Source organism: Zingiber officinale, chromosome 7A (genome assembly GCF_018446385.1).
Source record: "Zingiber officinale cultivar Zhangliang chromosome 7A, Zo_v1.1, whole genome shotgun sequence".
Lineage (NCBI taxonomy): Eukaryota > Viridiplantae > Streptophyta > Magnoliopsida > Zingiberales > Zingiberaceae > Zingiber > Zingiber officinale.
The window spans coordinates 123,418,483-123,443,774 of record NC_055998.1 but is presented as its reverse complement, the minus strand read 5'-3'; the positions used below and the strand labels follow the sequence as shown (position 1 = coordinate 123,443,774).

General features: G+C 37.1%; 2 protein-coding genes and 1 non-coding gene across 4 annotated transcripts; 1 reads left to right on the top strand and 2 right to left on the bottom strand.

Moving 5' to 3' along the window:
- Positions 1-10,179: 10,179 nt before the first annotated feature.
- Positions 10,180-10,251, bottom strand: TRNAQ-CUG. The gene has a single exon. It is a non-coding gene; the product is annotated as a tRNA-Gln (tRNA).
- Positions 10,252-11,099: 848 nt separating this feature from the next.
- Positions 11,100-21,257, bottom strand: LOC122002340 (malonyl-CoA decarboxylase, mitochondrial-like). Of its 2 annotated transcripts, XM_042557472.1 has the most exons (17): positions 21,098-21,257; positions 20,849-20,904; positions 20,666-20,765; positions 20,450-20,591; positions 20,191-20,377; positions 18,516-18,660; positions 18,326-18,416; positions 17,635-17,693; positions 17,447-17,524; positions 16,584-16,667; positions 14,209-14,447; positions 13,367-13,489; positions 12,059-12,131; positions 11,685-11,770; positions 11,520-11,604; positions 11,293-11,324; positions 11,100-11,220 (listed from the first exon to the last, which is right to left on the bottom strand). In XM_042557472.1, coding segments are annotated over exons 1-17 (1,674 nt in total). In that variant the 5' UTR covers positions 21,191-21,257; the 3' UTR covers positions 11,100-11,219. The 2 variants fall into 2 exon arrangements, with proteins under 2 accessions (XP_042413406.1, XP_042413407.1); XM_042557473.1 differs by lacking the exons at positions 11,100-11,220; positions 11,293-11,324; positions 11,520-11,604; positions 11,685-11,770 and adding an exon at positions 11,777-11,948.
- Positions 21,258-22,432: 1,175 nt separating this feature from the next.
- LOC122002339 (probable strigolactone esterase DAD2) lies at positions 22,433-23,830 on the top strand. The gene is made up of 2 exons (XM_042557471.1): positions 22,433-23,032; positions 23,114-23,830. The coding sequence occupies exons 1-2, from the start codon at positions 22,629-22,631 to the stop codon at positions 23,553-23,555; spliced, it is 846 nt and encodes a 281-aa protein (XP_042413405.1). The 5' UTR covers positions 22,433-22,628; the 3' UTR covers positions 23,556-23,830.
- The last annotated feature ends 1,462 nt before the right edge of the window (positions 23,831-25,292 follow it).

Here is a 25,292-nt window from a genome sequence, read left to right as displayed (position 1 = left end):
TAATAAAAACTTCCTTAATTCTTTTGCCATTGAAAAGGAAAATTTATTTAATTAAAAATAATTTTTCTTTTCAATTTTGCAATGGCCGGCCACACCAAGAAATCTCCAAGCAAATAAAATTTTAAACACCAATTAAAACTTCCTTATTTGCTTCCGGAAATTTATAAAAATTTCTCAATAATTTTTATCCCTTCATGATTGGTTTATAAAAAGGAAATTTAATAAATTAAAATCTTTCTTTTAAACATGTGGATAAAAAGAAAGTTATCTCTATAAATTAAAATCTCTTTTAATCTACAAATAAGGAAAGATATCAAATCTTTTCTTAATCTTTTGTAGAAACTTATAAAAGAGAATATTTAATTTTAAACTCTCTTTAAATCATGAACATGATTAAAAGGAAAGTTTTCTTAAAATTTAAAATCCTCCTTTAATCAACAAATAAGGAAAGATTTCAAATTTTAAACTCTCTTTTAAACATGTAGATGATTTACAAATAAGGAAAGTTTTTACCAAAAATTAAAACCATCCTTTTAAACTACAAATAAGGAAAGAGATTAATCTCTTCTCTTAATCTTTGTAGAAAGCTATAAAAGGAAATTTTTAATTTTAAACTCTCTTTAAAATCATGATATCCACATAAGAAATAATTTTAATAAAATCCTTTTTAATATTCTAGTGGCCGCCACCTAAGCTTGGGACTCAAGCTTTGGCCGGCCTATATGACTCATCCACTTGATCTTGGCGGCCTAGCTTGGGTTCCAAGCTAGCTTGGCCGGCCTCATTGGATGGGTAAGAAGGTGGATATCGGTGGGTACAAATCTCTATATACTAGAGGCTACGATGGGGACCGAGGAGGAATTGGTTTTGGTCTCCATGAAATTAAGCATCCGTGTTCGCCGAACACACAACTTAATTTCATCAATAATAATTCATTCCACTAAAGAACTATTATTGAACTACCGCACCAATCCCAAATTACATTTTGGGCTCCTTCTTATTATGAGTGTGTTAGTCTCCATGTGTTTAAGATAACAAATGTCCACTAATTAAGTAAGTTACTGACAACTCACTTAATTAATATCTAGCTCCAAGAGTAGTACCACTCAACTTCATCGTCATGTCGGACTAAGTCCACCTGCAGGGTTTAACATGACAATCCTTATGAGCTCCTCTTGGGGACATTCTCAACCTAGATTATTAGGACACAGTTTCCTTCTATAATCAACAACACACACTATAAGTGATATCATTTCCCAACTTATCGGGCTTATTGATTCATCGAACTAAATCTCACCCATTGATAAATTAAAGAAATAAATATCAAATATATGTGCTTGTTATTATATTAGGATTAAGAGCACACACTTCCATAATAACTGAGGTCTTTGTCCCTTTATAAAGTCAGTATAAAAGAAACGACCTCTAATGGTCCTACTCAATACACTCTTAGTGTACTAGTGTAATTATATAGTTAAGATAAACTAACACCTAATTACACTACGACCTTCTAATGGTTTGTTCCTTTCCATCATGGTCGTGAGCTACTGTTTATAATTTATAAGGTACTGATAACATGATCTTCTGTGTGTGACACCACACACCATGTTATCTACAATATAAATTAATTGAACAACTACATTTATCACAAATGTAGACATTTGACCAATGTGATTTTTATTTCTAGATAAATGTTTATACCAAAAGCTAGGCTTTTAGTATACACTCTAACATCTGCATCATACTAGTTATTTATGGAAATAATACCAAATACAAGAGGCTTACGTTCTAGTATTTCGAATATGTTTTTCGATGTTGTGTTCTTTTGTTTTATTTATCCTTGTGATTTGATTGTTCTTTTCGGTTAACCTAAAGTTATTTTAGGAAATTAAATATTAGTTTTCTATAAAAGGTTTTGTCTAGTCGGTAGTGGTTGCTCCCATATCCAAGAAGGCCATGTGCCTCGCCACGTCAGTACTGGGAACCGATTATGGAAATTAATATTTAATGGAATTAATAACTTAAGGCGATTTGGGTCGAACGTGTTAAGTTCCGCAGGAGACCCAAGTCAAAACCTAAAAGAACGAATAGATTAAGTTTTGGATCAAACGTGTTAAGTTCCGCAGGCGATCCAAAATTTAATTTAAAAGAACACATGATAGCTAGGAAAAGGTTCAGACCTTTGTACAAAATTTTTGTACAGTGGAACCTCTAGGTTTTCCGAGTAGCAACCGACAGCCTTGAGAGGATGAAGTTCGACCAGATCAGATGTTATCCACGCGGAAGACCAGGCAGCATGGAGGCGCCTTGAACAGCCTTCAAGGTGCCTTGAACACCCTTTATAAGGGGGTTTCGACCAGCACTTCAAAGTATCAAGTTATGAGCTTTCCTTCTTCAACGTGCTGCTAACAAAGTCATTCCGAAGTGCTGCTGCAACATTCCGACGACCCGGAGCTTCATTTTTCTCTTCTTTAAGATTGTCGGTACAAAGTTATTCTAATTGTTGTTACATTTGTAATTTGTAATTCTTATCGAGATTATAGTTGTTGCCCATCGGAAGCGATCAAGGATCGCGGGCCTTCGAGTAGGAGTCGCCTTAGGCTCCGAACGAAGTAAATCCCTTTGTGTCTTTGTCTTTATTTTATTCCGCTGTATTTTAATTACTCTGATAATTTTACGATAATCGTACGAAATAGCCACGAGCGCTATTCACCCCCCTCTAGCGCGGTCTCGATCCAACAGAAAATCCTAGTGAGTGAAGGCAGGTGAAAGACCTAGTGAGTGAAGTTAGGCAGATGGAAAGTCCTGGTGAGTGAAGCCAGACAGAAGAAAATCCTAGTGAGTGAAACTAGGTGAAAGTCCTGGTGAGTGAAGCTAGACAGAAGAAAATCCTAGTGAGTGAAGCTAGGTGAAAGTCCTGGTGAGTGAAGCCAGGCAGATGAAAATCCTAGTGAGTGAAGCTAGATGAAAGTCCTGGTGAGCGAAGCCAGGCAGAAGAAAATCCTAGTGAGTGAAGCTAGGTGAAAGACCTGGTGAGTGAAGCCAGGCAGAAGATAAGTCCTAGTGAGTGAAACTAGGCAGAAAGGAAGTCCTGGTGAGTGAAGCCAGGCACGGGGAAATCCAGAAGGGTCAAGGTTGACCAGACATCTGGTGAAAGTCCAAGTAGGTCAAAGGGATTGACCAGATACTTGGCACGAGGAAGAAAAGTCCAAGTAGGTCAAGGGAGTGACCAGATACTTGGCATGATGAGAAAAAGTCCAAGTGGGTCAAAGGGATTGACCGGACACTTGGTGAGGGAGTTCTAGCAGGTCAAGGGTGACCGGATGCTATGCACAATGAACCAACAGGTCATGGTTGACCGGATGTTGGTTTAGGAGACTTTAGACTTGATTTTAGGGAGAAATCATGAGCTGGATCGATCAGTCGATCGATTGGCTCATGCCCAATCGATCGGCCGATCGATTGGGCGAGTCTTCGCGACAACCTCCTCCCAATCGATCAGTGGATCGATTGGGACAAGTGCGCGATCGCATAGAACAGCGTTGGATCGATCGATCGATCGATCCAGATACCCCAATCGATCAGTGGATCAATTGGGAGCTGCGATTTCGCACGATAAGCCCTGGATCGATCGGCCGATCGATCCAGGCAATTTACCAAGAGCATAGAGGCGCTCTAGATCGATCAGCCGATCGATCCAAAGCCTCCCCGATCGATTGGGAGCAATCCAATCGATCGGGATCCGACCGTTAGCGTCGATTTAAGCCGTAGGCGTTCGATTCCTTCGATAGAGACTTTACGATTCATCTCCGATCCTCTCCAGCAGCTCTTCACACTTCTTCTCCACTCTACCGCCAGTTCTTGAAGAGTTCTTAGAGCAAGTTTTGCTAGTGATCCAAGATCAAGAGGCGGGCAACAACAAGAAGTTAGGGTTAGGGTTTTCACTGCATAACGTGTAAGCTTTTGCTTGTATTTTGTTTCCCTTTCCTTCTTCTTGTATTGAGAGTGTTGTAGGGCTTCTCCGCCTTTGGTAGTTACCATAAAGGAGTATTTATTAGTGGAGGTGTGTGTGTGTGCGTGGATCCTTGGACTAGTCACCTTTTGTGAGGTGGATACTAAGTAAAATTCATTTGTTAGCATTGTTGTAGTTGGTTCTTTGTATTTCCGCTGCACATCTCTGAAGAAACAAGCAACGAAGCACACAAGCATGCGACGAGCTATTCACCCCCCCCTCTAGCTACTTTTCGGTCCCAACAATACACTCCCTTCATTCTGATTGGGGTGGAGAGTATCAAGCGCTTCATCGTTATCTTACTTCCTCTGGCATCTTCCATCGAGTCTTTTGTCCCCATACTCCTGAACAAAATGGATCCACTGAAAGAAAACATCGTCATGTAGTTGAAATTACCTTAGCTCTTCTTAATCATGACTCAGTTCTACTTAAATTTTAGGATAATACCATCCAAACCGCAGTCTACTTTATTAACCGTTTACCCACTCCAGTACTTCAAAATAAGTGCCCCTTAGAGAGCTTTTATAATCGTCCTCCAAATTACTCTTTCTTCCATATCTTTGGGTGCGTATATTATCCTTGGCTACGACTATACTCACACAAGTTAAACTCTCACTCTCAATAATATGTTTTCCTTGGTTATAGTAATTTTCATCATGGATATCGTTGCCTCCATATTTCAACAGGGCAGATATATATTTTTTGACATGTTACTTTTGATGAATCTCTTTTTCTGTTTACAATTGCTACCTCGATCCTCGTTCAGATAATCAAGGAACCTATCTAATATCACTGAGTAATATATTAAAATCCTCACAGATTGCTCCATCAGAACATATTAAAAGTACAAGGGGGGATGGTATCTTGGATTCGACTTCATCTCCACAAATTCCACTAGACTTAACGGCTATGGTGATACACTCTTTAGTTCTGATTCTAATCTGTCTGATCTCTCATCTCCGAATAGTTATGATGATGATACTCCTCGGTGAATGCTTCCTCTAAGTGGTATTTATACACGATGTCAATCAATTTCCACTCGTTATCCTCTTCCATGTGCTCTTATTGCTTCTTCAAATTTTGTTGAACTTCTAGCTTTATGCAGGCAGTCAAAGATCTAACATGGCGTGCTGCGATGACTATAGAGTTTGATGCTCTTCTTCGCAATGCAACCTGGAGCTTAGTTCCTCATACTCCATCTATGAATATTGTGGGTTCTAAATGGATTTACCGAATTAAGTATCGTGCAAATGGATCTATTGAGTATTACAAAGCTTACCTTGTTACTAAAAGCTTTAATCAACAACCGGGTATTGACTTCGATGATACATTTAATCCAGTCATCAAAATTATAACTATCAGATTGCTACTATCTATAACTGTTAGCTCCAATTGGCCAATATGATAATTAGATATTTCCAATGTTTTCCTTCATAGACACCTTGAAGAAAATATTTTTATGGAGCAGCGACATGGATTCATCCACCCACAACTTCCAACATATGTGTGTCAATTTTAGAAATTTATATATGGTCTTCAGCAAGCACCTTGTGCATTGTTTCATCGTTTATCTACTTGGCTTCATACTCAGAGATTTTTTGACTAAAAAACTGACTCTTCCCTATTCTGCAAATGTAATTGAAGAATTTTCAATATTTATTCTGATTTATGTGGATGATATCTTAATAATTGGTAGTGATCAAATCAGCATTACTACTTTACTCCATCTTCTTCGTCAAGAGTTTCCTATTCGGGATCTTGACAATGCTCATTTTTTCTTTGGCATAGAGTTTCTCTCACATTCTAAAAGTTATCTTTTCTCTCATAGCAAATATATTATTGGACTTCTACAATGAGCTAAAATAGATGGTGCACGTCCTATCTCCACATCAATCATTGAAGGTGGTTTCACTACACCTTCATCCTCCTCTTCAATGGCTGACCTCCAGATCTACCGAAGCATTGTTGGTGCCCTACAATATGTTACCATTACACGATCTGATATTGCTTTTGCTGTCAATCGTGTCTGTCAATTTATACATGCTCCTACTGAACACAATTGGTAAGGTATTAAAAGAATTCTTTGATATTTCAAAGACACTATTCTACATGGTCTTCTTTTATATCGCCAATTCTCACGAGAGTTGATTGCCTACATTGATGCAGATTGGGCTGGATCTCCCAAATGTAGACGCTCTACTAGTGGTTATGCCATATTTCTTGAGCGAAATCTTATTTCTTGGTTTTCAAAGAAGCAACTTACAGTCTCTCGCTCAAGTACTGAAACTGAATATAAAGCTATAGCTAATGCGACATCAGAAATTATTTGGCTACAATATCTTCTTTCGGAATTATATTTTTCCCAACTACTACGCCCAAAATCTGGTGTGACAATATTGGAGCTATTTATCTTGTGACAAATCCTATTTTTCATGTTCATATCAAGCATATCGAGATTGATTTTCATTTTGTTTGTGAGCGTGTGACGACTCGACAACTTTCAGTTTCTTGCATTCTATTGAAGATCAAATTGGTGATATTATCAAGTCATTATCCACACAACATTTCACCAAGTTAGCACTCAAATTTAACGTTCAGGCACTCCTGTTGAGTTTGTTGGGGGAGGGGGGATAATGACAATAATGAAAAATAATCTCGAATTGATTTCAATCAATTGAGATTTATTATATTTGACATCATAATCAAGATCAACATCATAATCAAAATCGACATGAATCAAATAGTAAAAATAATACTTCCAATCTATTATATTTATTTCTATGGTTATAATTGTATGTCATATTTAATCTTTCAATTATTGTTTGGACAATTTGTATAAATAAATCTATTGACTTTAGTAAATCATAGAAGAAAGAATTATTTTATGTTCTATTTCTTTCCTCTATCTATTAGTTTCAAAAAATGTGTGCGCATAAGTAAGACTGTTGTCTAGCACGAACCTGGTCAACAGAGAGGGCGTCCCTTTTTATACTACCTTTTGTAATTTTCGTAATCATAAGACATCAGATAATGTCACATGCTAGGGGGTGTCGGGTAAAAGAAGATATATGAAAGACTTCCATTTGATAGAAAAAGGTTCCACAGTTTGTATGTAGCAAAATATTGGAATATTTCTTGTCGAATATCTTACTCTTTAATAAGTTATTGCGATTCCTTGACAACATTGTCCCCCGGGGGTTCGACTAGCTAAGAGGCCGACCAGGAGTAAAGCTAGGATGATACCCAGGAAAAGTGAGGGGGCAGAGTACTAGGGTCAGATCGAAGTAAAGTCGATCGGGATTAGATTGAGAACCCTACTTATGAGAAGTAAAAGGATTGAGCCTTAGGGGTCCGACATGAGTAAAATCGACCGAGATTAGATTGGGAGTCCTGTCCATGAAAAATAAAAAGATTGAACCCTGGGATTCGACTGAAATAAAGTCTGTCAAAATTAGAGGAGTGGACTGTCTGGATATATAATTTTTAATTATGACCGTAGTCTCTTTAAGATTTTTAATAGATATGTTATCTTAATCATATGTATATATGAAAGTTAAATAGGTCTTCTGAAAAAAATATATATATAATTTTAAATGTGTTTTTTTATAAATTATTTATTATTATTATTATTTTTTGAAAAAATGCTAACTTAAAGTCAGCGGTTCTTCTCATTGGATCCAAGAACGATCCGGTCCTAGGCATGTGTAGGCCCCGGCATTCAAAACTGTTTCTTTCTTCTTCTCCTTCTGCTACTGCAGCACCCGTCCAGTAATGTGTTTTTTTTTTTTTGACTCCTGGAAGAGCTCACATAATACACTGATTAACCTCTGCGATGCTGAACCCATTGCGTTGCTCATGATGAGTGAGTGGGTCATGTGAGGCCTTTCAGTGACATCAACTCATTGCCACCTGCAACTCTCTGCCCATGCAATCCAATCCGATCCAATTACCTCTTCGCGAGATAAGATTCTCCTCTAAATCTACCAGATTTTCACCATGCAAAGCCTCCTCTCCTCCCCTCCATCAGACCATTGCCATCATGGTGCACAAGAGGCGAACCCCCATCCACTCGAGTGCACGCCATTCATTATTCGCTCTCTCGGAGCCATGCGATCGACCACCCCCGAGAGTAAATAAAACCCCCCTTGGGGTGGTGGTCGGTCAGAGGCCCTCTGTTTCCGCCATTAACTCCTCTCCATCATGCTGCTCGAGACTTAACCAGCATCACCATTATTGAACCCCCTCTCCACCTCTTCCCCATCTTTTCATGTACTGCTCGTTAAAGCATTCATTTAATGAGATTAGAAGGAAACGCTGTTATGATGGATGAGGGCTCACGTTCGGCACCCTCCTCATTGCCTCACAGTTCACAAGATGCGAGATCATCCAACTGCAAGGAGGGAGGAGCAACTCATGAGCTGCGTGCGTGTGATTGGAAAATGGAAACGGCTATGTGGAGCGAGAGCCTCGCGTTTTCCACCATCTCGTTGGGATTAAATTGTGCTGCCTGCCTGAAAGAGAAATCAGGTTTGCCTTTTGCCTGCAAGAAGCCAAGAACTAATAATAGGGTTCCTTTCTCTGTCTGTCTGTCTCTCTCTCTCTCTCATAGACGAGAAAGCCAAGCTTAAATGAGCTGCAACGAGATGATTATGCAGATTAAATGAAGGGCGAGATAATAAGGATCAAGAGGAAGGAAGGTCATCATTGCGAATCTTTCGGCCGACCACCTCACCATCATCGTCATCATGTGGAAGTGGCTCCTCCCTTGAATTGAAATCCCACGCCATCATCACGTTGACGCCACCATCTCCATCTTCCTCTCCTCTCCTCCGGCCGTCTCCTTCCACTCTTTGCTCGCCTCTGCTCACGTCCCACATGCACGACTCCTGTGCCTGCCACTCCCTGTCACACACACTCTCTCTGTTCTTAAACCATAGCTTTTAAAACAGAGCGAGAGAGAGAACAGAGTCCGCATCCACCAATCTATAAATACCCTCACACCCCAAGCAACCGGTCATCGATCTCCTCTTGTTCCTCTCCGCCAATTCTTTACTTTCAAGGTAAGCTCTTCTCTGTGTTAATTTTAAGGAAGCTGGTATCTGATTGGTTAGTTTCTGTGTGATTTGCTGCACAATTACAATCTTTAGCAGAATTAGCTAAATCTATGTGTTAGCCTGCACATAGATACGAGTCATTGCCATGTCAAAAGTTTTCAGAGTTTGGAAGGTTCAGTCATGCATGCTTCCTTTTTGCCGCCTGTTGTGTCTTTTTGCTGTCTAGCTACTGCATCTTTTGTTTTTGTTTTTGTTTTTTTGTTCTCTTCTTTTGGGGAAAAGCAACCAGACATCTTGTTGAAAGCATCACGAGAATCTTTCTTGGATCCACTCCCAGTCTTGACTAAATCTCCCACTCATCATTTCACCTGGTCGCAGTGCGTTAGTTGATGGAGAGGCTGAACACCAAGCTCTACCTCCAGAACTGCTACATCATGAAGGAGAACGAGAGGCTGAGGAAGAAGGCGCAGCTGCTGAACCAGGAGAACCAGGCTCTGCTGTCCGAGCTGAAGCTGAAGCAGAAGCTGACCAAGGCTAGCAGCATCCCTGACCTCAACACTCCACCTCCAGCCAGCAATGCAGGCAGCAAGTACTCATCTCAGTAGCAAGAACATGTGTCAATTCACTCTTAATTCTTGTTTTGGATGTTTGGTCTCATAGAAATTATGGATCCTTTATATATCTGAATATTGTAGCAATTGGATCAGTTTCGTTGGCCTGCAGCTGTAGGGTAATTATCAGTCATCTGTATCATCTCTTCTAAAGCTTAGCATGAACATGAAACCTCTCTTAATTTGCCCAAATTTATGCATTCGGGTACGTATCATGGACATTGTATCAGTAGGTACCAGGTGTGTTCACGATACAAAATACTCTTTTTATCTGTGAAAAATTTTAAAATCATACTAAAAAGAAACTTTTAGAAAATGATGTTAATGAATTAATTGAATTAAATTAAAGCCAGATCCTTATCGCAAAAGATAATGCGATCAAAGAAACTGCCTAAACTTTGTATTATATATATATATACAGCATTTCAATTTTTATTATATATATATATATATATATATATTTAAAATAACATTTTTTTCATAAGTCAAAAATAAAAATTTAAGGTCCCACCGAGATTTGAACTCGGGTTACTGGATTCAGAGTCCAATGTCCTAACCACTAGACCATGGGACCGATGACGATATGCTAAAGTAAAATAAATATTAATTATATAATACATTACTGTTTCCAACCACACTATATACGTAGCTGCAAGCTAAATACTTCAAAATCATAAGCTTGACGCTTGTCAAATGCAATAGTTTATGTATTTTTTCACTTCACTTTTTGTTTTTTTGATCGATTGATAGTGATATATAGACTATTTTGATAAGAATCAATTATAAATCAGCCATCCTAATCATTAATTCCAAACAAGTATCTCCATTTAATTTATAATTTTTTTTATTAAATTACAAATGACATCGAAATCCAATTAAACTAGCTTGCATCGAGTTCAGTTTGTGTACTATACGGCGCATTTTCTTGCTGCATGGTGTTGCGATGGTTTTATCAGCTATCGAGTTTGCTATTCTTAGAGCCTTCTGATTTATCGACAAAAAATTTCCTTATTTCCTCAGCGAAAGTGATAACCCTCACCCGGGATCCGGACTGCCTTACACATTATGAAAGGGTGATAAATTAAGAAGGCTACACCAAGCACAACAGGGGATGAGCATACCAACGAGGAGGCATTGCGCACACGCTGAGGATCAATCTCATGATCATTACCGCAACTTCAAATGCAAATACCAACTGTATCAGCTCGTGGGGAGAGAACTTAAGAAACTACTTGAAGATTAGGCAGACACTCTAAATACAACATCGATGCAGATTGAGTGCTGAAACTCTCAGGTTAGTACCACCCAACCTTGTCTCTAAAAGGTTAGAGCACTTGGTGACGAGAACCAAAAGCTAATTAATAATAATAATAATAATAATAATAATAAACTTATTCAACTTTCTGTTGGGTCATCTCAAACTGAAAGACACGAGATTTCACGTTTCAATAGATGGGGCTTGTAAATGATTAAGTAGCAGCCTTCACATCGTTAGTATTCATCTGAGGATGCAGCTTTTATCCATCATGTAAGGAAATCATCTCTAACAAAATATATTACAGAAATAATCAGTGATTACACTTTACCCTTATTTACAAATTTGATTCAGTCTTACTAGCTGGCTGCGTTATTTTCATCCTTTGATCTCTGTTTAAAAAAAAATAAAATTGTTATGGTATAAGATAATTGATGCTATAGGACATTTTTTTGTTTTTTTTTCTGACCCTATAATACTTATACTATGTTGAAATTGATGATATATGAATGGCTGAAATATCTACAAGTATAAATGAAGTCTCAGTTTAAAATCGTCTTGGCATGGAAAAGAAGCATACAGTTTACCTGAAGATATTGATGAAGGCTACAAGAAGCATGGACATGCCCAGTATTCAAATATGCCTGAGCATATTCATCAATCTTATCCAACCTAGAAATTTGCATATGCCCACTTGAATATGCATGAAGCCACAAATATAATGGAAGTTAAGATTTATTAAAAGTGTCTACCTGTATACATAATTTACCATGATACCTCCACTTTGTTCGATGCCTTTGATGGATTGATCAGCCATCCAGTTTATCCTCTCAATCATCTGGAACAACAATCAATAGCCATGGAGTTTTATAAACTTGGCTATTTGTAATAGCGAAGTAGTTTAGATAGAGGTGTTATATTCACTAGTGGAGTCGTGGTAGCTGTTCTTCAAATGCCTAGGGATTTTTTTTTTTGTGTAGCAATATCAAGTACTTGATTTGAGTCTAAGGAATGAACTGGAAATACAGTGGATCAGCAATATCAAACTATATCTAAAGGATGGAAATATTAATGATCAAAATTAACTATGCAAACCATGGAAAAAGCCCAGCATGACTCTGCTTACCGATCCATTTTGTAGATGGAAGTTTGCTACTGCATCAAGAGCTCTGCCACGCTTTTTCTCTTGAAGGAGGTACCTAGGAATATCAAAAAGGATAAGTGATCTTGAAGGAAAATCACATAATCAAACAAGTTCATCATTTCTCCAATCTCCAAAAAAAAACTAAGTACTACATTTTCACATTGGTTGAAAAAAATTATAATTCTTGTTCAATTCACAAACTTTAGTTTACCTTTAATTTATTAAAACAATAATTAATTAATCGGTTCTGTCCTTATTAGAGTTATTACAGTTACTGGGCTATTAGAGTTGTCAATTATATGTATAGTAGGTCTCATCCCACAGTGGACATATATTTATAGGTGTTATGTTAAATCCAATATGTATCACATAATAATTCTCTTATTTATAATAATATGATGTTTCATCCTTTCCCAATTAGGTTATGTCTTTTTCAATCCTTTTAAGGAGGTGTCATGAATTTAATATGGTTTGGTTTCCCCTACCATCATGGCCAACAAAATCCAAATCTTTCTTCCACTTCCCAACCATATTGGCATAAACTTTAATTTTCATCCCATCACTGTGCTCTTGCCATCAAGTTTCCCACTTCAAATCCATTCATTGTCCATTGTCTATCTATTCTCCTCTTGAAGGTATGTTATCATTCTTCTCTACTAATCCATCATATCCTCCCTCAAAGACTGCTGATCCAATGATCTACACCACCATAAGTCATGCCTCAAGTGGTTTCCATTGCCATTGGTATGGCATGAAACCCATGACCGTGTGACATTCACTTCATCACTTGATTAGCTGGATGCAGCCATACAACAATGATATAAATCACAAGAAATATTTTAATGTTAATAATCACATTCAGTAACACTACATAAAATCTGCAAGTAAAAAATAATCAATCTGAATAGAAACATCTATTACCAAGTTTTTAAATGACCAAAAGCATTAGTGAAAGATGAGTATCAAAATACATATATATTTTCATTGCAGAATCCAACATCAACCCACCAGAGATCTAATCATCCTCTTCTTGTGGCCCAAGAGGGATAATTGAGAGGGCAAACAGCATACATGAAATTAATAAACGTAAAGTGCAGATAATAATGAATCTTGCACATAGTCAAATTTTTGCACCTTATCCTTAAATGTAGTGAAGTCTAGTTAAATTTTTACACCTTATCCTAACAATGGGTGAGTTTAGTCAAATCTTTACACCTTATCCTCAAATCTTAAGCTTGCTTATTTTTCCATGCATGTTCCTAGATAATAATACAATTATTTGTTACAAACCTTGCACATAGGCGGAGCAAAGAAGGTTTTAATGCTTCACTCAAGCAAACAGATCCATTCCAATTCTTTGATGTCAATATTTCATACATTATTTCAATTCCACTTTTCCCAGACATGTTTTCCCTGCACCCAAATTGTCAAAAATGAATATTGCTTAATAAAAACTAAAGCTCAAAGTAAAAAATGAAGAAGTTTGGCATTTCAGGAATCTTATATATGCTCAACCTAATGCTCAAAGTTGAATTGAAGAACATTATTAAGGTTAATCCCTAAGAACCTAAGATAGTCTCTTCCACCTTTACATATTCTCTTATTGTTACTTTATATTCACAACTCCATAAGTTTCATATATTTATATATAAGCCCTAATCTATTTACAATTAAGTTCATAACAAAAATAATTATGATTCACCCACACTCACTTTTTTGTACAGGATATCGAATCCAACAACTAAATGATAATTTCTGAGATTAGGCAGAAGGACCAAAAATGGATAATGTTTCTACGAAAGATTTTTTGAATAGAATAAGATGCAATTTTTAGAATATTCCTACAGAAATTATACAGCCAATGCCCAACTACACTTAATGAAAGGTAAAAATATATCAACAACTTCAAAAATAAAGAAAAAGCTTTTCAATGGAAATCAATCAAAAGAATAGCCTCAAAAAAATGGTCACACGAAGCATTGCATTGCATTCATCATTAATTCATTGTCACAGATAGCTGAATGTACATAATTATTGAGGTATAAGGAAAAATGTAGATGAAATACCTAGTTTATTCTTTTTAAAAGAAGTTCTCATCCAGAGAAAGTCGAAATAGATTTGTTTGCAAATACCTTCCTTCTGTGTGCTCAATTTCAGAAGCTGTATTCGAGTTAAGCCAATTCATGTAACCACTGAGTATCATCTCCTCTTCTTCTGGAAGAAGGATATCCTCCTTGAAATTTGACCCACAAGCTTTCTCTGAAATGTGCTTTATATCCTTAGACTCTGATTGAGCAAGTTTAAGTTGAGAAGCCAACTTTGAAATAAGCCATTGAATGTATCCAGGGATCGGGCTAAGAGTGGCAAATATCTTCACATACAATAAACAATTGAACAATATTATCTATTTTAGCAAGTACAAACAATTATTAACTAAGTTTTAATACAAATGAAGATTCTGATTTTTTTATTCAAAATTCTTGGAGTGTGGCATATTAGAGAGCTAATGCCCCTTGTAATAAATTCCATGAGTTTCATTAAAAAAATATATAAATAAGAATATATGTTTTCGCTTGAGTATGAGTGAAAGATTGCAATATTCAGAAATTTCACTATCAATATGAAATGGTTGGAGTTGCTTGGGCAATTATTCTATGGAGCTTAATGGGAGGATATAATTCAATTGGAACTTGAAATACTAAGTTCTTATGAAATGGGTTGCATATAGAAAAATTATGGATGAAGAACGTGGTGATTTGTGTCCTAAAGATTGCAAAAAGGAGAGGGAAACATCTTAGCCTGATTTCTTACAAATGGTGGCAATTGATGCTTGGATTAACCAATCTGTTAACCCCAAAGGCGGTAAACCTACTCCAATGTTAATGCTTGTTAAGAAGCTAAGAAGTGTTAATGCTGATATTATGGATTACAGGAAAGAGATTGGAGGATGCTACAATGCTACTGATGAGAGAGAAGCCTCACTCTAATTCAGGGAGAGAATCAAATAAGACCAGACTATGCAAGTCTGCAAGAAAATGATGCCACCATTAAATTCAAGCTCAGATTGCAGCCTGAAAAAGAGGAAACTGAATTAAGCTAAATCCAGGAAGCACTGGGAGGACTTTGCAGGTTCCAGTACCAAAGTCTTCTAAAATGCAATCATACGTGCAAGGAATTATAATTCAGTTGTCTCCATAATTTATACAGAAGGTAACTTCATTACTGGTGATGGGGTTGCAGAATGAACTATGAAGTTTTTAGATTATCTACTGACCTAGTTTCACCACATAAGTCAGATGGTTTGGGAAGACAGATTCAACTAATTGAGCAAAGTCAAGTGGACCACACAAACCAGGCAGTTGGACCAGGTTAGGTAGGCTGGTCAGGCTAGGCAAGCCTAATGAACTGTTGTGCAAGACAGGTGGGCTGGATGGATGTGCATTGAGATAATCCAGGTAGATAAAGTGATTCAAATTGGCTGAAAGAATTTGGTAAACTAGACAAGATAAAATAGAATAAAATCATTCAACTTGTCATACCATTCCATTAATACAGCCAAGCAAGAAAGTGAAATGATCATTACATTCCATTTCATCTCATTTCTTTTCATCCCATTCCCCCCTTATCAAGCACACACTAGTATTAATGGGTTTAATGAAGATTTCAAAATTTCATGGAATGCGCTCAAGTAGGATGATGCAATCCAGGAGTTTTCTCAACTAAGTTGTAAAAGGAAGTGCAATTATCGCTAGGTTACACACTTGTGTCTGTGAAGGTAAACCCAAACATTTGCATGTTTTTCATTTTGTGTCAAGTAAATTACTCTATTGCTTTAAATTTAACTCTTAGCAAGAATCCGAGGGTCATTGATATCTGCTAATAAATGAAAATTTATATGTTTCAGCAAAAAGAAATATGTTGAAACAAGGTTGCTTTCATGTGGTGGTTCATGGCATTAATATATTAACAGGATGCCCTCCTCCCAATTGATTGGTCATTTAGAGATTGAATAGGTTGTGCACAATTTTCAACATAGTATAAAGCTACCCTATGCCTCTAAATCATGATGCATCATGCACAGGAAGGAGCATGTAGAAACCAGAATGCTCCATGCCTATATTCCCACATCAATGAGTGTCTGAAGTTAGAATGCTTCACACTTATATTCTCAGCACTAGAGGTGAGGGTAAGAATTTCTTAAGATAATTCAAAAACTGCAATCACCTTATAGAAAATCATGCAATACTTTGTTTGCTAACTGATGACTGAATGATGCCTTCTATGTGTAAAAGTAAATTACCAAAAAGAGACGCATGCATCTAAATATCCCTAGTCTCAGTTTCCTTGCCAGCATAGCATGTACAGAAGTTACGATACTCAGTCATGATAGCAATAATTGGCGAGATTAAGGAGAAATTAGCTATCTAAGTGAATGTGTGATCCAATAAAACAAGGCATAAGATAAATGTCAGAAGTTCCAAATTTGAAAAGCAACAAGAGCACCTACAGTGATATGAGGCATATCTCTTCTCAGAAGATAGACCACTCGTTTAATAAGAAACTTTCCTAGATTGATTCCTGATAATCCTGGCTGCGGAAAAATAAAATATTCAACTTTAAAAAGTGGACAACAACATAATAACTAATAATAGGAGATACTATGATTATGTAATATCTCAATGCTCAAGAATAAGTGGCCAATCCAGAATAAATGAATTTATATGAACCAAGCAAAATGTCAAGTACAAGTAGAGATTAGAAACAGGTTACCTTAATAAGTCTATTTTCAACCGATTTACAATGCATTGAATTTATTGATTAAGTCATCATTTGAATTCAAAATTTTCTATTTCCACTTACATTACCTCATGAATGATATCAGCATGTATTGAAGAATATTTTGTTGTAAGAGAATGAGCTATTATTACATATGACCCTTATTGTTTAGTTTGAGTTATCAATTGATCAGGTCAATTTTGACAGGGAAAATCATACAAATTTGAGGAATTTGGTTTTACAAGCTTCATCGATTGCATGTGTTTGAGAAAATTCAATAGCTCCCATGACCAAAATGCAATATTTAGGCACCCTGTATTAATATGCTTTATGGCTTGGATGTGTATGTATTAAGGTTTATAAGAGAATTCAAGAGGGACCATCTCGCAAATGCAATATTTAGGAACCGACATCAGTCTAAGTAGTGGTGATTCATGATTATTTGATGAAGGATCTGATCTTTACAATCTCATAACAATGAGCCATGAAACATATATCTACTCAAAACCTACGACCAATGACATTAAAATATTCTATTCAAAAGGAATCAAATACAACATCATATACAGAACTATAATGAAACTCCAAATTTACCTGTGTTGCTGATATTGAGTAGAACAGAGCGCATTTGGCTTCAACTTCAGGAGCAGGAGGGCTATCCCATAATACCTCCTATTTCCAATGAAAAACAAGAAACGAGATGATTAAAGGGACAATGTGAGAATAAAATATTCATGATTTCACATATGCGGCCATATAGACTTGGTGGCAAACAAAATGACCTGTATAGATGAAGCAACGTCCTTCAGAAGTGCAACCTCAATAAAAATAAGTGGTTCACCTGGTGAAGAAATATAAGGAAGAAATCAAATTCATATCAGAATTTAAGTTTGAAACACAGATTTCTATGCTATTGTAAAATTCAGTACCTAACTATATAACTAGTTTTGCCTATATTGTAGGATAATTTTACTTTAAAAAACATTGATCAAATTGACTTTGTTTATAGTGATCGAGCCCAATGGCAGAGAAGGATCCATATAGCCAACCCTACTTAGTGAGATAAAGGTTTGGTTGTTGTTGTATTATATATAAGGGTTAGGTCCCCTCTTCCCTCTCACTAGTTGTGAACGTCATCTTCAAAAGAGAGAACGAAGTGAATGATCAAGCTGTTCTAAAGGAGGAAGCTAAGACAAAATCAAAGCATGGAGAATAAAATATTTTAATTTCACAATTTTCGATAATCATTTGCTAAGTCACAACTCACACCTGGTGAGGTTAGGTAGAGAGTTTTCTCCTACAACAATAAGTATTTTAGACTATTTTCTAGAAACACTAAGCAACTGATTGGAATCTAATTATCTTTTCTTTGTTACATTTAAAATGTTGACCAATTGATCAATAAACATCTTTAAAAGGGAGAAGAGAGGAAACTAACATATTTAACTTCCCACAATAAGCAAGTTATCTGACCTGGTATTGCTGGATGAAAGTAACCAAAGCAGCGACGACCTTTACTTAGTCTTCTCTTCAGGTCTAGCAAATTTCTGATTGGGTGGACAGCCTAACATTTTAGCAATTTTACTTGACAACTATAATTGGTTCACTGACCATTACCGAATTCATGAAAATTTTGGTAAAAGCCATTAAAAGTATCCCTTACCTCATATGTTACAATCTTCTCCAGCAAGGATGCAGAATCATCCCATGTTATCTGCTGAAGCTCCAGAGTCGCTGGACTGAGCCACGTGATAAGCTTTTCCTTCAGGTATGCCTCTAAAGCATGCAAAGAAGGCACATTTTCCTTCCTAAAATGCAAATGTAGAAGAAAATAAAGAATAGTGGATGGTTTATTCATTTAGAAAAACCTGTTACTCTCATACAATAACTTATTCATCAACACGCAAAAGAACTTTAACTGTCTGAAAACAATGTATCAGCAGTCCTATATTATCTAATTAGAAGTTAAAGATAAATGAATTTTACATCATAAATGAATAAATACACTTTTACTACCTTTCCGAGAACTTGAACAGTAGAACAAGTTGAGGCATGATTTCGTGCTAGAGAACATAGTCAATGAATATTATTTGGTAAATTATCAAAATTTAATACCAATCGGCATGGATATCCCCTTATGCCTCCTATGTTGTTAGGGCAATGAGTATTGCTTGTGCCAACATTTAGCATGTGTGCCATATTCTGACACACTACAACCCGTGTCTAGATGAATTCAAATAATATTTATTGTTTTTAAACCTCATTTTTTCTAAATTGTATTTCAATTAATTATCTAATTCTATAGTTTAATTTTTTATAAATAATAAGTTAAGTGGACGAACTGTAGACAGCAAGTTAAGATGAATTCTAATTATAATTTGATTGAAGATGTTAAAAGATTAAAGATGCTAATTAAAAACTATGTAAACATCCTCTTCTAAGATGTGTATCCTTCAAAATCTTCAATTACCAAATAATTCATACAACAAAAAGTTTTTTGTTTATTATTCAGAAGACTACAGGAGTTAATCAGTTGGCACATAAGGTGTTCGACATTACTACATGACTTCTATAAAAATATTGTGGTCAAGGCTTCAATATTATTTTTCAGAATTCTTCGAGAAGTATTAAAGCGGTAGCAGAATGTATGTTGGACTGCCACAATACAACTGTGATTAATTTGGCATATTTTGAGATGTTAGTAGTTTTGAATTAAAAAAAAAATCATCATAAGATATTTAATAATCATATAGAACAACAACAACAACAACAACAACAACAACAACAACAACAAAATCTTATCCCACTAGGGGTTAGTATTTAAAGGGCGAGGGTTGCGCATTAGGTTGCAGCGTGGACTGTCAAACAAATGTTCAATGAATGAATCAATCAAACTATTTAATAATCATACGAAGAAGAAAAAAAATAACTGTGGGAATTAGACGTTCTTTTGTTTTTTGTGTTACAAGGCTAATATTGCATTTGCATACTGAAGACATGCTATGTGGGATTGAAACCTGAGATCATCTGGAAAACAACAAGATGCACTAAGCGAGAGTAAAGCAGCAGTAAGAATGATTTGCAATTTAATAGTTTAGTCAATTGCAAGGGGAGAAATGGGCTTCCTTTCTAGCTAAAATTGGATCCAGAAGTAGAATCAGATTTAGAATTTACATCCAAGTTAAACTACAAGCCTTGTTGCATGGTTGGAGGCAAAACCTGACGACCATATTATGAATGCCACAAGAAAGAGCCAGAAGATAATAATGCTTCATATTAAAATTTTGATGTTCTACATATTTGAGATAATAGGAACTGCAAGAAAATGGAATTCTTACGGCGGTACAGAGAGAAGATCGGCACGGATGGAGGTTAATAGCTTCAGTCCACCAGGATGTGCATTGAGCCTCTCAAAGAAAGATGCGTATAGGGGTTTGAAAGAATCCCGAAGATTACGCTCCATCCTGTAATACATAGCAAGCATGCCCCCATCTTCAACCAAACCAGCCTGTTGCTCCCCAGGTGCTTATAGACCATGGAAAGAATTCAGAAAAAATGGATTTTTGAAATAAAAGTTTAATGTGATAACATGCCTACCTTCATTTTGGGTGTCATGAGGAAGCTCGACGCTAAGATACTTCCGCATGAGTTCACGAACTCGAGTTCTATTGACATCATAGTCCCTGGACAGGTCGAGGAGCAGCACCCTGCGCCCTTCTAGGGACAAGCCCAAATAGCCCTTCAATAAATAATAATAGACAGCAATAAGCGATTTGAATTAAATTGGCGATTAAGAAAAACAAATTCTCTAACCTGTGAGAAATTCTCGAGGTTCACATCGACTAGCTCGGTTTTTTCAGCGGAGATGGAAATGGACGCTTGCATCCATTCTTTGACATCCTTCAAAGAAACCCTGTGGAGAAAGAAATAAATTTGAAATTTAAACTACGAATAAATATCAGAAAGAGCACGAGTGGAAAAAATGAAAAATTCCACCTTGGGGCATTGGTATTTATGCTCCCATCATCGATCTCGCTTGCGCGTGAAGTGTCCTGGAAGATGCACATCAGAGTGATCGAAATTAAATCCGAACAAGGTTTCACTATCACGAAACGAGCCGAAAAAAGATTCGATGGCAAACAAAGTGAGGTTCCAAGGCAGGGAAGGGACCCAATTCGAGATCGAGAAAAAGGCTCACAAAATGTAGGAAAACGGGGAACGGACGAGGAGGTAAGAATCGGTCACCTGAGGAAGCGCAAGGGGATCCGATCGGAGAAGCTGTCTGGTGGGAATCGCCATGCGACTTCGCATCAGGACAGCCCAGCTCTTCTTCTTCATCGGCGGTGGAGTGTCGTGGTCGATAAATAAGGCGAGGGCTACGATTCGTCTGCGCTGGGTGATATAAATAAATAAAAAGACATCAGGTCATCTGAGTTGGTATAGGATAGAATGCTTACCACATGATATTGTGGAATCAAAATTCAAAATAATCGGGACATAAATATACCTCCCTTGTGATGCTATTTACCTCATAACCTAAGATGATTTCGCTTTTTTTTTTTACCACATGAGTGATATAAATAAAATCTAAATTTCAAAAATTGTTAATATATAAATAAAAAACTCATAAAATGTTTTTTTAAAAAAAAAACATAAAATATAGATGAAAATTTTGAGAATTTTAATCAAAATAGTTGGCAAAAATGAGAAGGTGCCTCAGATTTTACAAATTATCATAAGGGCATCTTTTTTCTTAAAATAAAAAAAAAATGTAAGTTGTTCCCATAATTTTACCCCAAAATCACTCTTAATTTATTTAGTATTATTATAGAAGTTACTTAATAATTTTTATAATAAGTAACTATTAGATAATTTCTATAAATGATAAAAACTATTAAGTAGCTAGTACAATTTGTAAAATCTATCTAATAATTACTATAATTTATTTAGGATGAATTTATAATTTAAAATTTATATTGTAAAATAAGATATAGTAGTTATTACAATGTATTCAGTATGAGTTTAAGATTTAAGGTTTAAAATATATAAATATTATTATATTAAAATAATTTTCATAGTTATTTAGTTAAAGTTAAATAATTTTAATCAAATTGATAATAGTATTTTAATATAATATTATTCATATATCTTAAAACTTAAATTTATGAACATGTTGTACCAACTGCCTAATAATTTTTTTAAAAGATATATAATTTAAATTTTAAATATATTATAGTAATTACTTTTATAATACATTATAAACAGTAAATCTTAAACTTACCTTTTGAGTCGGTAGAGTAGAGTCTACCTAGGCGTTGGATTTTATTTTTTATTTTTAAAAAATATATTTTTTAATGTTTTTCTTATCTTTTTATTTTTATCTAAAATAATTTATGCGATAGTTTTGACTTTTTTTCTAATGATTTTTACGTCAAATTAAAAAATGGAAAAAAAAAATAAGACGCGGACAAGAAAAGAAAAAATATTTTTAAAAAAATGGATTGTGCAGTAGTGCAGTGTGAAAACGACAAGGATAAAGAGGATAAGCATGGCCCCGCTTCCATTAAAACAAAAGTCTGAGGACAATCCTCTGTCGCAGTAGGAAGCAGGGCAGCACAACAAACATGGTGGATTGCCCCCTTCCTCTCTCTGTCCTCCTCTCGTTCTTCCCCACATTTTCACGTCAAAGATCAGTTCTCGACTCTAGAAAGCGCGGAGCGATCTATATATAATGGTCGTGTGAGTGCCGGAGGAAGGGGCGGAGTAGGCAGCGGAGATGGTCGGCAACAGCAATGGCGTCTACGGCTGTAGAAGCGCCAGCAAGCTGCTGGAGATTCTGAACGTGAGGATGGTGGGCGCCGGGGAGCGGGTGGTGGTGCTGTCGCATGGCTTCGGCACCGACCAGTCGGCGTGGAAAAACGTGCTGCCCTACTTCCGCCGCGACTACCGCATCGTCCTCTACGACCTCGCCTGCGCCGGCAGCGTCAACCCCGACCACTTCGAGTTCAGCCGCTATACTACCCTCGACGCGTACGTCGACGACCTGCTGGCCATCCTCGACGCCCTCGGCGTCGAGCGCTGCTTCTTCGTCGGCCACTCCTTCTCCACCATGATCGGCATCCTCGCCGCCATCCGCCGGCCCGAGCTCTTCCTGAAGCTCATTCTCATCGGCGCATCCCCAGGTTTCTCCTTCACCCCCCGATTAATTAAAAAAACTCGATCGAGCTAGCCAGGCTTCCCGCTCAATTTTAATTTGCTGGTCAGGTTTTTGAACGACGACGAGTACCACGGCGGTTTCGAGCGGGGGGAATTCGACGAGGTGTTCGCGGCGATGGAGTCGAACTACGAGGCGTGGGTGCACGGGTTCGCGCCGCTGGCGGTGGGCGCGGACGTCCCCGCGGCGGTGCGCGAGTTCAGTCGGACGCTGTTCAACATGCGGCCGGACATCTCGCTGTTCGTGTCGCGGACCGTGTTCAACAGCGACCTCCGCGGCGTGCTGGGCTTCGTCACGGCCCCCTGCGTCATCATCCAGACCGCCAAGGACGTCTCGGTCCCCCTCTCCGTGGCCTTCTACCTCAAGGACCACCTCGGCGGCCGGGCCACCGTCGAGCTGCTCCCCGTGGAGGGCCACCTCCCGCACCTCAGCGCCCCCGCCGCCCTCGTCCACGTCCTCCGCCGTGCCCTCGCCCCATCCGGCGAATAAAGCCTTCTCCTTTTTTTCCGTTTTTGGCCGCAGAAGGTGGAGAATAAAGTCGATTGGTGGTCACTTTCCGCTCCGCGACATCAATCCACAAGAACTAATCAACGAAATCGCCAGTCAACTAGGCGGAGCAGGGCGATCGCGACTTCCCCTCCGATCTTGTTCCTTCTTAATTGTTCTTGCATTAAAAGGAAAAAAAAAACTATAATCGATTAAGCGTTGATTGAATTTGCAAAACAATTATGAGGAATGAATGATATGAGATGAGTAGGCTCCGACGTTGACAGACTGAACTTATCTCTTGGTCTTTTCCGGCGCTCGGCGCAAAAAAAAAAAAAAAAAAAAAAAAAAAAAAAGCAAGATTAATGGATAAGGTTCAATTTAATATGAGACGGCGTCCAATCGGTGAGCGTATACAAGGCAGAGCGATTGGTGCGGAGGTTGAGAACGTGGCCTTCTGCCCGCGAATAAATTTTATATTATTTAATTATATATGAATTTCTAAGGTTTATATTTTTCAAAAAAAATAATAAAAGGTGATCTCAAATTATATAAATTATCAAAAAATATTATTTTTTTTTAAAATAAATACAAATTATCAAAGGACGTTCATTATTTTTTTTTTTAAAAAGTAAAATGCTCTACCTATTCTTGTGAAAATTTGATTATTTTATTTTAATTAAAATTAATATATATAAAATAAATTATATTAAAATATTTTTTTACCAACTTCATCGAAGTTACTCAAACTTTATCAAATCATTTAAAGTTGGACAAAATTACTTTTAAACAAATATAGAAGCTACTAGTTGTCATACCATTGTAAAAGTTAATTAGATAGCTGATACACAGTCATATTTTGAAAGATATTACTTTTTAACAAAAAGTCAAATGCTCTACTTTTTCAGAATATTCTCACTGTAATGTGAAATTTTGATTATTTTATTTTAATTAAAATTATTATACAATATCTATTATCTCAAAATATTTTTTTTTAATCAATTTATCAAAATTATATATATAGCTGCTGTATGGTTATAAAAGTTACTAACATTGAAAATAAAACCCTAAATCATAAATTTTAAACTTCGAACTATAAATCATTAACTTCAAATACTATTAATATATCAAACTACTATTGATATCCCAAAATTATTTAAATGTGATCAAACAAGTTAAGTTATGTCCTATTATATTTAACCTTGTGTCTATTGGTATAGTGTTTAACCTTGTGTCTAAATGTGCAGGAGCTTAGGAGCACAAAAAGTCGAGCAAAAGACGCAGCTAGCGAGAAGGACGACACGGGAGAGAGCTGACAGGCTCGGTGCATCTGAGAGACGAGGTGCAGCGAAAGAGTATGCAGGCGGACGAGAAGGAGGCGCGCGGTGTTTCCGAGGAACGAGAAGCCGGAGCGGAAGGTTGCTCGAGAAGACCGAAAGTTGGGTTCGGATGAGCCCTATTCCGGATGGCCGAAATCACCTAAGCGAGCGGAGCCGGAATGGAAGACCCGGACCAAGGCGAGCAGAACCCAAGCAAAGGGTCCAGATCGAAAAAGTCAACTATATTGACTTTGTGGGTTCGGGCGCTCGGAACCCTTCCGAGCGCCTGGAACCTGATTTTTATTGCGTTCGACGTGGGCGTTGATTGACGCGTCGGGGATAGAATTCTATCTCACTCCAGGCGTCTGGAACTCTTCAAGGCACCCTGACCAAGGTTATAAATACAGCCTTGGTCCGGAAT

What these genes read in the sequence shown, in the direction of transcription:
- LOC122002340 (XM_042557472.1), bottom strand. Translation starts at nt 21,190, where the DNA reads ATGAAGAAGAAGAGCTGGGCTGTCCTGATGCGAAGTCGCATGGCGATT. An exon ending in TCATGACACCCAAAATGAAG is followed by an intron (nt 20,378 to 20,449) that starts GTAGGCATGTTA and finishes ATGGTCTATAAG; the next exon opens with CACCTGGGGAGCAACAGGCT. An exon ending in ACGTTGCTTCATCTATACAG is followed by an intron (nt 17,525 to 17,634) that starts GTCATTTTGTTT and finishes CATTGGAAATAG; the next exon opens with GAGGTATTATGGGATAGCCC.
- LOC122002339 (XM_042557471.1), top strand. Translation starts at nt 22,629, where the DNA reads ATGGTCGGCAACAGCAATGGCGTCTACGGCTGTAGAAGCGCCAGCAAG. An exon ending in ATTCTCATCGGCGCATCCCC is followed by an intron (nt 23,033 to 23,113) that starts AGGTTTCTCCTT and finishes TAATTTGCTGGT; the next exon opens with CAGGTTTTTGAACGACGACG.